Here is a 12,074-nt window from a genome sequence, read left to right as displayed (position 1 = left end):
GGAATAAAAAGAGAAAGAGAGTTAAAAAACTCTTTTCTCATATCCTAGTAGTTGGAAGAAATCTTGGTTGGCTATAGAATCCTTAATCTGAGTTTGAAAAGTGTTGCTCCACTAGATTGTGTTGTTCTGTATGAAGCTCTTGTGAAGTCTGACACCAGTGTGACTTTCTTGCCTGTCTATGTAATTTGATACTTTAGTCTGGTGGTTCTGCAGACTTTTTAAAGTCTAAACATTTTACCAGAATATATCTCTGATTGATAATTCCAAATCAATTTTCTCAAGTAGACAGAAGCCCTTTCAATATGTAGATTTAAGTTTTCTCTTATATCCAATAAGTTTTCTTAGATCATAGTCTTAAAGGATAGTTCTGTTCCCTTGTTTTGTTTTTCTACTGCAAGCACTCAATTTACATGCGTTTTGGATCTTTTTTGTCACTTTTTCATTCCCATCACTGTCTTTGATTCTACGGTACTTAGTTTAATAAATCCCATTTTCTCTTCTGGTTGTTTCCACACCTTCCTTCAAGTGTCATTTCTTAAATCTTCATTTGAAGCTCTCGCCCCTTGGACATCTTATAATTTTTTCTTTGTTGAGATAGGTTTTTCTTTTTCTTCAATTTCTTTCCTGAGTTTGATCAACTCTTGTTGCATTTCATTCTGCTTTTTGTCCATCTTTGTTCATAATTTTTTATTTTATGATTCTAAATATTTTAATAAAATGTTTAATAAAATTTGAATTACTGCGTTACAGTTTTGGGATTTTTTTTTTTTTTTTTTTTTTTTTGACGGAGTCTCGCTCTGTTGCCCAGGCTGGAGTGCAGTAACGTGATCTCGGCTCATTGCAAACTCCGCCTCCCGGGTTCATGCCATTCTTCTGCCTCAGCCTCCCGAGTAACTGGGACTACAGGCACCTGCCACCATGCCCGGCTAGGGATTTTTTTCTTATATAAATTCTTTGAGGAGAGAATTTTCATCAGCTGAAAGTTTTGATTCCCAACTTCTGTTTTCTTCTTACAGTACTTATGAATGGAATTTGATACATTTTTTTCATAGACAACTGGTGGCTATGGTTCCCAGTTCAAGACAATCCTCTAGATTTTATCTTAATGTGTCCCTTCACATATTTCTAAATTTTATAAACATAAAACCTTATTTAGCACATTAAAAAGCTAGCATTTAGCTAGGCAAGGTGGTGCATACCAGTAGTCCCAGGTACTCAGGAGGCTGAGGTGGGAGGATCGCTTGAACTCAGGAGTTCCAGGCTGCAGTAAACTGTGATTGCACCACTGCACACCAGCCTGGGCAACAAAGTGAGACTGTTTCTAAAAATAATTATTATTACCTTTTTTAAAAAAAAGGCAAGCATTGATCTCACTCAGGATTTTCTATGAGTATATATTTTCCTGGACTATTTTCTTAGAAAATAAGAGGACAAGCACTAATCAATAGTAAAAATAATGTAGCTAAATAATTTACCTTTGGAATGTAATATAGGTGTTCTTCACAAAATGATTTTTTGAACCTGTAGAAATATAAGTAATACTAACCATAATTATGATTTTTTAAAAAAACTAAACAGGACGGATCATTTCTTATTCGGAAAAGCTCTGGCCATGATTCCAAACAACCATATACACTAGTTGTATTCTTTAATAAGCGAGTATATAATATTCCCGTGCGGTTTATTGAAGCAACGAAACAATATGCCTTGGGCAGAAAGAAAAATGGTGAAGAGGTCAGTGATTTCTTTTTAAATTCAATTCTATAACTATGCATTGAGTATAATGACATCAAATACTGTATTAGATGCTAGAGATCAGGAGAAAGCATACAAAAGTACTTGTTCTTATGCTTGCACAAATGTCATAGAGAACAAGATAAAATACTATATTTAGGCAGTATATCCTATAGGAACACAGAAAAGGAAGAAGTCGTGTGATATACATCCTAGTTCTTTCATTCAGTTATTTAATGAGGTCAGTCTGACCTGAGATTTTAGTCCAGGGGCAAATATAAATCAAGGTTGAAATGTCAAGTTGAATTAAGGTTGTAAGAATTAAGGTCAAGGTCCAGACCTCCAAAGTCAAGACCTAAAATCTCAACTAAAGTACCAAGGTAGGTTATCAAGGAAGGATCCAGAAGAGATGCAGAAACTTGAGTTAAAACATTAGACTATAGCCCTTGTACCAGAATGAGCTTATGGGCCTGCAGCAATAAAAAAGATCACATGGGTCTTAAATATTAACCAGACATTAACTTTAATGCCTCTTTAATCTGGACCAAACTCAATGCTTACCATATCTCAGTTTAGCCAGCCTGCTCCTATAAATGAACCCTGAAATATGAGCTGGAGTAACCCATGAATGGTCTAGAAATGGAGTGATACTTATTCTGGTTTTGAATTCTGGGTTGAATTTGAATGGGTAGAATGTAAGTTGGAGGGAAGGAGAAGGAGAAAAATGGGAAGAACAATCTATGCAGAGAAAATAGCATAAACAAAATTCAAGGTAAGAAATATTTATTTTCAAGATTCCTTCAGAAAAAAGGTACTTGAATTGTTGGAAAGTGTCTTGACTGCTGAAGTGTCTGTCTTCTCCACTACATGAAGCCAAGGACAATGTCTTTTCATCTCTGTATTTCCAGAATCAGAGCACAGTATCTGGCTTCAGCGTACACTTGATAAATAATTACTAAGTGACTGAATTGATTTGATTGAGTGATTACAGGCAGGAGAATAGCATTTGCAAAACAAACTGAAAAAGTCATGTGTATTCTTTATTTTGCTTTTTCAACAATTGTGGTTAAAAAACCACATATAAAATTTACCATCTTAATCATTTTAAGTGTACAGCTCAGTAATGTTAAGTATATTTACATTGTTGTGAAACAGATCTCCAGAACTTGTTCATCTTATAGAACTAAAACCCTATACCCACTAAGCAACAACTTCCCTTTTCCCCCTCCCTCCAGCCCCTAGCAACTACGTTCTATTTTTATGAATTCGAATACTTAAGATACCTCATACAAGTGGAATCACACAGTATTTGTCCTTTATGACCAGCTTATTTAACTTAGCATGATGTCCTTGAGACTCATCCATGTTGTAGCATGTGTCAGGATTTCCCTCCTTTTTAAGGCTGCATAGTATCTCATTGTATCTATATACCACATTTTGTGTGTCTAACGTCCATCAGTGGACATTTGTGTTGCTTCTATTTCTTGGCTATTGTGAATAGTGCTGCTATAAACATGGGTGTGCAAATCTCTTCAAGACACTGCTTTCAATTATTTGGGGGTATATACCCAGAAGTGGGATTGCTAGATGATATGGGTATTCTATTTTTAATTCTTTGAGAGCCTCCCATACTTCTTTCCATAGTAGTTGCACCGTTTTACAATTTCACCAACAGCACACGAGGGTTTAACTTCTTCACATCCCCACCAGCACTTGTTATATTCTGAATTTTGTTGTTGTGGCTTTATAGTAGCTGTCCAAATGGGTGAGAGGTGATAGCTCATTGTGGTTTTAATTTGCATTTCTCTGATGATTAGTGATGTTGAACATTTTTCATATGCTTTTTTGGCCACTTGTATGTCATCTTCAGAGAAATGCCTATTCCATTTTATAATAAGGTTAACTTTTGTTGTTGCTGAGTTTTAGAAGTTCTTTATATTTCTAGATATTAGCCCTTATCAGATAAATGATTTACAAATATTTTTCCCACTCCATAGGTTACCTTTTCACTCTGTTGATTGTGTTATTTGCTGAGCAAAAGGTTTTAAACTTGATATTGTCTTGTCTATTTTTGCTTTTTTTGCCTATGCGCTTAGTGTCATATCCAAAAAACCATTGCCAAATCCAGTGTCATGGTGTTTCCCCCCTACATTTTCTTCTAGAATTTTTATATTGGGGAATTTTATTTTGCTTTTAACAAAGTCTCAGATAATTTTATAATGCAAAACTCTTGAATCTGAGAGCACTAATCAAGACCAGTCTTTGGTTTTAAAATGTAGACTGCATTATCATTTAACATCCTAAAGCTTCTCCAGCAGTCTAACTTTTCTATAAGAGGCTTAAGGGTGGGTGAAGAAGCTGTCCTATTTCGAGGTCCTGAAATTCTCTCACAAATTTTGAACTCCCTGAGGGGCTCTGGATTTTGTTGTCCTGCTAGGAAACTCTGGTAAACAGGAATTCCTCTTGGCCTAATGAATCTTCATCTCTACTTTAGAATGAATAGACTAGAGCTTCACCTCACTTCCAACATATTCAGCCTATGGATTCCAAAATAAGTAGTATATTACCATAATAGCATCTGGAGGTACTGACAGTCAATTAAAACTCTTACTTAAAGTATCTATAATAAAAGGATTATGTCCCCTATACACTGAACATCTGAATGGAGAATTAAAGTGTTGGTTACGTGATGTCAATCATGTGGATGTTTTTCTAAAAGTCTGTGTATTTGTGTGTATATGCCTAGAAAAAGTAACCAATTCATTAACTGTTTAACTTTTTATGCAGCTATTTTGGCATTGTGTGATACAGCATTGAGTAATTTTACAGTTTTGACAACGGTCTGCTTTATCTTATTGGCCATGAGATTTTGAGTTATCAAATGAGTTGTTTTTCTGTCCAAAAATATGCTGAATGTATCTCTCAAATATACTGAATTAATAAAAACAGAAAAAAAGGAGAGTGAGGGGAAGCTGTAACTATGTTATGCCCAACTCTTTTTAAAATTAAATAACAAATATTCTTCAACTTCATTCCCTACTTCAAATGTTTCAACTCAGCTCAACTCTCTACTGTAAACACTTCAATCCCCAAACACCACAACAAAGCAATACTCACAAATACTCAGGGACTAGAGGGACAGAATGAGGTATTTGTTTGTGTAAGTATAGCAATCCTCTCCTATGCTTCCTAGGTTCAGGACACACTTTTTCCCATGTAATCCACTTCGAAGAGATTGCGCTATTTCATTTTCTGGCCCTTCAGTCCATACATTTAACTTTCAGCTGCATTTGGTTTAGCAACATATTATGCCAAACAAGCAAACAAGCAGAATGAATGTTTTATGGGATTTATAATGAAAGAATTTCATTGGCAATTGCAAGATGGCTGAATGATTGAATAGGAAGTAAAGAATAAAGACTAAAGGTATTTGAAAGTCCCTGTCTCTTACCTCTCTCCCTGACTGAATATTCAGCTAGCCAATTATCTAAAAGACAACTGATATTTCATTTGAAAATGTTGGCCAATATTCTGAATATTTTACTTTAGTCGATATGTAGATACTTGGAAGTCATCCAAACAATTAATAAATGCTTAAAATTTTTACTCCAGATGTTTGTCTTTATCTAAAAAATCGAGAAAATAAAATCAATTGATGGTAACTGCTAAACTCATGGCACTGTTGTAAAATAATCACCACTTTTTAAAAGTGATTCTAAATACATTTAATGAGTGTGAACTTGTAGCACTTTTGTATACTCAATCCATTTCATTTCATGATCTGTGTTACATTTGTTTTTATCTTTCCTTCAAAACTTTAATTATTTTTCAGAACAAAATTTGTGGTAATTTTAAATTAAAACCCATAGACAGCAAGGATCAAAATTTGGAAAAATAAGTATGTAAGGAGAGAGCCTAGCATGAAATTTCATTATTTATTAGGCACTAAGTTAGCTCTAAGCTTACCAGGAACCAAGTAAAAATGGAAATATGAAGGTTTCTAAAGCTTGATTTGTTTAAAAAAGAAAACAAGACATAAATTTGTTTAGGAAATGACTGTTCCCTTGTACTAAATTCTAAGGTTAATTTATTACATCAGTTCTTGTATCTGAGACTTGTGCAAAGTAAGAGATTATCTATGTTTTGTGAAGAGTGTAGAAAAATGCATTGTGTGATAGTTTTACATTTAACAGTAAATGAAAAGCAATATACTATGATATTTTATCATAACTCAGTTAAGTAATCTAAGTAGCTATGCTAATTGAGGCTGTCAGTGTGTTTTTCGTCATGCTTAATACAGCAAAGTCCAAAGTCTGCCACCTTGAAGGTTATAGCCTTTGTTAAACTAGATTTTTTTGTGCAGAATGTCAGCTGGGGCGTAATAACTTTTACTAACTTAAGAATGAGAGAAGATGGGAGGAGTGGAGCTCAAAGTTAACACAAATTCCAATGTATAATTCATCTGTGTTTTCTTCCTCTAGTACTTTGGAAGTGTTGCTGAAATCATCAAGAATCATCAACATAGTCCTTTGGTTCTTATTGACAGTCAGAATAACACAAAAGATTCCACCAGACTGAAGTATGCAGTTAAAGTTTCATAAAGGAAAAAAAAAAAGATCAACAACATTGCTTCAGACATTTTCCCCAAGTTTCTCCTTTTGAGAAAAAGTCCCAAAACTTCATATTTTGGATTAGTAAAATGGAAGATGGAGTCAGCTATTGAGTGGTCATCCATTTCTTTTTAAGAAGCTCACATGGACTTGTTCTACCTATTGCCTGACCTGATGAACTGTTAGTATCTGGTGAGGTTGAGTTATCATGCTACTAATATTTTCCAAATAAATATCTTTATTTTAAAAAATAAATGTAAAGTATATTATCAAAATAAGAAAATAATGCTCTTGCATAGAACAAAGTGGCTGGAAATTTAAACCTCCACAATGATTATTGGTACACTAATGTAGCTGGGCTCACCACTGCCAATGCTTGATAATTAAATCTTGGTTAAAATTTTAATTTGTAGAAAATAAGGTATTACAGGTAATGTATGATATCTGTAAGTATAGGTAAGAAGGATGTAATGGTTCCTTTTTGTGAGCACTCTCAACCAGGGGAAATACATATGGATATAAACTTTCTATAAGTTCTTGTCTAGGATTATGCTGTTAGTTTTGCTTACTAAAGATAATTATACCCTTTTTGATCTGCATATCTATCAGATAGAACCTAAACTTGATATGAGGTTTATATTAGTCCATTCTCATGCTACTAATAAAGACATACTCGAGACTGGGTGATTTACAAAAAAAAAAAAAAGAGGTTTAATGGACTCACAGTTCCACATGGCTGGGGAGGCCTCACAATCATGGCAGAAGGCAAAGAAGGAGCAAAGGCATGTTTGACATGGTGGCTGCACAAGAGAACATGTGCAGGGGAACTGCCCTTTATAAAACCATCAGATCTCATGAGACTTATTCGCTATCACAACAACATGGGAAAACCCACTCCCATGATTTAGTTACCTCCCACCAGGTCCCTCCCATGGTATTTAAGGATTATAGGAGCTACAATTCAAGATGAGATTTGGGTGAGGACACAGCCAAACCATATCAAGTTTCAAAGTGGAGTGACAGCAAAGCTAGACTAAAAGCCAGTTCCTAGAGAAATATCCCACAAAACCAGGGCAGAAAAGCAGACATTGGTGAACACCAAGGAATAAAAGATACCATCATGGAGAATTAGGTCCGAGGTCTTAGATCATCCCAGAAATGTATCATACTTTGTCATATATTTCTACTGTGTACTTCAGATAGCACTGAAATGATAAAGCAGCTAATTAAGCCTAATAATTAATTGGGGAACACACTTGGCCACTGCATAAGATAGCAATCTATGGACGTATTTTGAAAGGCTAGAAGGTAATAATTTCAGAGTAACTCATGACTCAATCGTAAAGATAATTGTATATTTAAATGTCATACACTTTCATAATTACCACCTATGTTATGAATTGAATTGTGGTTCCCCCAAAAAGATATGTTGAAGTCCTAATCCATAAGGCCACATATCTCAGAATGTGACCTTATTTGGGAATGAGGTCTTTACAGATGTAGTCAAGATAAGATGAGGTCAGTAGGGTGGGCCTTAATACAATGGTTGGTATAAAAATAGGAAATTTGGATGCAGGCACAGAGAGAAGACTATATGAAGAGAAACACAGGAAGAATACTACTGGTGATTCCGTCCTGTATGGCTGTTCTTTTGAGCAATGGTTTATCTCTGTCTGCTTTCTCTCCCACCTAAACGTGTGCCGCTACCCAATGGAAGATTCGATGGACATGGACATGAGCCCCATGAGGCCCAGAACTATCTTTTCAGTTTTGAACTAAAGGCTGACAACGATTATCACTTAAGATGGATAATGATGAAAATGAACACCAGTTATCTTTAAGGACGGTCAGTTTAGGGGCTGGTGCAAAGGATGAATTGCACATTGTTGAAGCAGAGGCAATGAATTATGAAGGCAGTCCAATTAAAGTAACACTGGCAACTTTGAAAATGTCTGTACAGCCAACGGTTTCCCTTGGGGGCTGTGAAGTCACACCACCAGTGCTCTTACCATTGAAGTGTGGTTCGGGGTCAGTGCATATTAGCGGACAGCACTTAGTAGCTGTGGAGGAAGATGCAGAATCAGAAGATGAAGAGGAGGAAGATGTGAAACTCTTTAAGGATATCTGGAAAGCAGTCTGCCCCTAGAGGTGGTAGCAAGGTTCCAGAGAATGAAAGTAAAACTTGCTGCTGATGAAGATAATGATGATGAGGAAATTGAAGAAAAGCACCAGTGAAGAAATCTATATGAGATACTCCAACCAAAAATGCACAAAAGTCAAATCAGAATGGAAAACACTCAAACCCATTGTCAACACCAAGATCAAAAGGACAAGAATCCTTCAAAAAACAGGAAAAAACTCCTAAAATACCAAAAGGGTCTAGTTCTGTAGAAGACATTAAAGCAAAAATGCAAGCAAGTATAGAAAAAGGTGGTTCTCTTCCCAAAGTGGAAGCCAAGTTCATCAATTATGTGAAGAATTGCTTCCGGACAACTGACCAGGAGGCTATTCAAGATCTCTGGAGTGGAGGAAGTCCCTTTAAGAAAGTAGTTTAAACAATTTGTTAAAAATTTTCCATCTTATTTCATTTCTGTAACAGTCGATATCTGGTTGTCCTTTCTATAATGCAGAGTGAGAACTCTCCCTAACATATTTAATAAATGTTGTCCGGGTTCCATTGCCAAGAATGTGTTATCCAAAATGCCTGTTTAGTTTTTAAAGATGGAACTCCACCCTTTGCTTTGTTTTAAATATATATGGAACGTTATGATGGGACGTAGTGATAGCAGTGGTCAGACATGGAAATGGTGGGGAGTCAAAAATACACATGTGAACTAAAACTCAGTATTTTAATAAAGTAGCACAGTTTCTATTGAAAAAAAATTACTACATGAAGATGAGGGACTGGAGTGATGCATCTGTAGGCCTGGGAGCTGCAAAGATTGCCTGCAAACCATCAGAAGGTAGGAGGAGGCAAGAACAGACTTCCTTTCAGATTTTAGAGGGAGCATGGCCCTGATGGCACCTTGATTTTGGATTTCAAGTGTCCGGTACCTGAAGACAATAAATTTCTGGCTTTTTAAGCCACCCAGTTTATTATGGTGGCCATATAAATCTAATAAAATTTATATGCATTTTTTACATTCAGGTATATAGGGGTTTGGGAAATTTTGTATGGAAAGGTTTTTTTTTCCTCCTTTTAGGAAAACCATTGAATCATTTAGAATGTACTAGAAAGGATGACTCACAATTTAAACTGGGAAACTGGGGTAATTTTTTGGTAAAGCAGAGCATCTGTTTGTAGTATGTGGTATCAGCTCTCTAGTTTCAGTTTTCCTCAGTGTTACATGGAATTATTTTCTATTTAAGTAAATCCTCATTAATTCCCGCCGCTACCACAGCAACCCTGGCTCCATAACAACCTGTTCTGCCTCATTCCTCCTCTCCTCCTCCAAGTGTCCTACTCCAGCTAGGTGATCAGCATAGCCGTTAAGATTATACTAATCCTCAGTTGGTTGATATTCAGTACTGTGTGGTGGATTTCTTGGAGCAGAGGCTGGGAGAACTTCTGAGAGATATGCCATTCTCTGCTAAGGCTCTACTCCTCCCCAGCTGGGAGAAATACCCAATCCAACATACCAGTCTTTTCCCTCATCTTGCAGAAGAGTCCACTGAGGGTTATCCTACCTGCTTCTCTAAAGCCCACCTCTGCAGGTGATATTCTTGATGAAATTAGAAAAATCTTTAAGACGCTGGGCATGGTGACTCATACTGATAATCCCAGCAGTTTGGCAGGCCGCAGCAGGTGGATCACTTGAGGCCAGGAGTTCAAGACCAGCCTGGTCAACACAGTGAAACCCTGTCTCTACTAAAACTAGAAAAAATTAACTGGGCATGGTGGCACTCACCTATAATTCCAGCTACTACTCAGGAAGCTGAGGCATGAGAATCACTTGAACCCGGGAGGCAGAGGTTGTAGTGAGCCAAGATCATGCCACTGCACTCTGGTCTGGGCCACAAAGTGAGACTCTGTCTCAAAATAAATAAATAAGAAATTTCAAAACACCTGTCTGTGATCTCAATGTCTCAATGGCTGACAAATAAATGGTTTTGCATAAAGAAATTTTCAGGCAAGCTAGGTGGTGGAATAGGAGACACTAGTCAAGAAGTACATGTGTAGCAGCTGAAGAAGAAAAAAAAAAAAAAACAGTTCTTGTTCTCCGTTGCAAAGTAGATTGCAGCTATAGTAGTAGGAACGCTGTTCAAGGTTGTTCAAAAGGACAATAGACATGAAAAAGCTAGGTCTGTGACCAGCACAAGCCTGAATTGTGTTATCATGAGTTAGCCAGGGCAATGGTTTGGAGACCTTGCACTCTGGGAGCTAAACTACTCTTACTGTAGTAGCTGGGACAGTCTTGCCTAAAAGTAAGTCCCAAAGAACAGAATTCAGCAATGTGAGACAAAACCAGCACCACATGAGACATGTTCTTAAAACAGGGCTGAATTCCTCTCCTTCAAAATGGTCTTAAGACACCATATAAATCAGCTTCTATTTCTAGGTAAGGGTAAACAATATCTTTCCAGTGATGACTCAAGAGCTAAAGTAAGCTAGTTGTGCCTGATAAACATTACCTCCTAGTCCCCTAACCAAAATCTTCTGTGCAGACATAAAAAGTGATCTGTGGATAACTCTTCAAATGAACCCATCTATAAATATTTTAGAACAGTTAGTAATTATAATCGTGTATTAGGAAGATCTCAAATATTCTTTCTACATCTGGTTCTTAATCTTTTAGTAGTTACAAAATTCTTTGAGAATCTGATGAGAACTATGGGTCTTTGGCCTGAGGAAAAATTCATTTATGTATATACAGAGAAACTCACATCAAATATCATGAGATTCCTGGACCTCTGGGGGCCTATCCATGGACAAAAGGTCCAAACATCCAAGACTAAGGACTCAACATTTTTCTTAACCTTTGATGCATCAAGATAGACATATTATTCTACTAAATATGTGAATGAGCCTAAAAGTAACTCCTCCACTAGACAAGAAGGAGGATACTGCTGTGGTCTAGGGCAAGTTATTTGGTGTGAGTTGCAATAATTCTAATCCCAGCTTTACCAATAACAGACTGTGTGAACTTGAGAAAGTTATTTGTCTTGTTTCTCCATTTGTAAAATGAAGATAATAATGCAACCTAGGCCAGGTGCAGTGGCTCACGCCTGTAATCCCAGCACTTTGGGAGGCTGAGGCGGGTGAATCACGAGGTCAAGAGATCAAGACCATCTTGACCGACATGGTGAAACCCCATCTCTACTACAAATATAAAAATTAGCTGGGTATGGTGGCATGTTACCTGTAGTCCCAGCTACTCAGGAGGCTGAGGCAGAAGAATCACTTGAATCCAGGAGGCGAAGGTTGCAGTGAGCCAAGATTGTGCCACTGCACTCCAGCCTGGCAACAGAGAGAGACTCCATCAAAAACAAACAAACAAAAAGCAACCTACTTTATGTTATTGTTCAATGAGGATATTAAGAATTGTAAAAGCTGCTCCATTCCAAGATGGCAATAGGAACAGCTCCGGTCTGCAGCTCCCAGTGTGATCGATGCAGAAGACAGGTGATTTCTGCATTTCCAACTGAGGTACCTGGCTCATCTCACTGGGACTGGTTGGACAGTGGGTGCAGCCCATGGAGGGTGAGCCGAAGCAGGATGGGGCATCATCT

At 37.0% G+C, this 12,074-nt stretch overlaps 2 protein-coding genes and 1 pseudogene across 5 annotated transcripts in view; 2 read left to right on the top strand and 1 right to left on the bottom strand.

Annotated features, from left to right (window-relative positions):
• Nucleotides 1-10,582, top strand: part of BLNK (B cell linker) — an 89,609-nt gene extending 79,027 nt beyond the window's left edge. For all 3 annotated transcript variants that reach the window (XM_073019220.1, XM_007963706.3, XM_073019221.1), the window contains 2 exons: nt 1,579-1,734; nt 6,216-10,582. In XM_073019220.1, the coding sequence (XP_072875321.1) occupies nt 1,579-1,734; nt 6,216-6,335 (276 nt within the window). In that variant the 3' untranslated portion in view covers nt 6,336-10,582. The remainder of the gene's footprint in view (nt 1-1,578; nt 1,735-6,215) is intronic.
• Nucleotides 1-12,074, bottom strand: part of ZNF518A (zinc finger protein 518A) — a 123,090-nt gene that overhangs the window by 52,159 nt on the left and 58,857 nt on the right. For both annotated transcript variants that reach the window (XR_012094027.1, XR_012094026.1), the window contains exon 5: nt 11,705-11,802. The gene's annotated coding sequence lies outside the window, so the exon portion shown is untranslated. The remainder of the gene's footprint in view (nt 1-11,704; nt 11,803-12,074) is intronic.
• Nucleotides 7,887-10,582, top strand: LOC103216328 (nucleophosmin pseudogene; annotated as a pseudogene).

This window comes from Chlorocebus sabaeus, chromosome 9, assembly GCF_047675955.1.
Source record: "Chlorocebus sabaeus isolate Y175 chromosome 9, mChlSab1.0.hap1, whole genome shotgun sequence".
Classification (NCBI taxonomy): Eukaryota; Metazoa; Chordata; class Mammalia; order Primates; family Cercopithecidae; genus Chlorocebus; species Chlorocebus sabaeus.
Note: the sequence above shows the minus strand (reverse complement) of the source record. Positions and strands in the feature narration are given on the sequence as shown.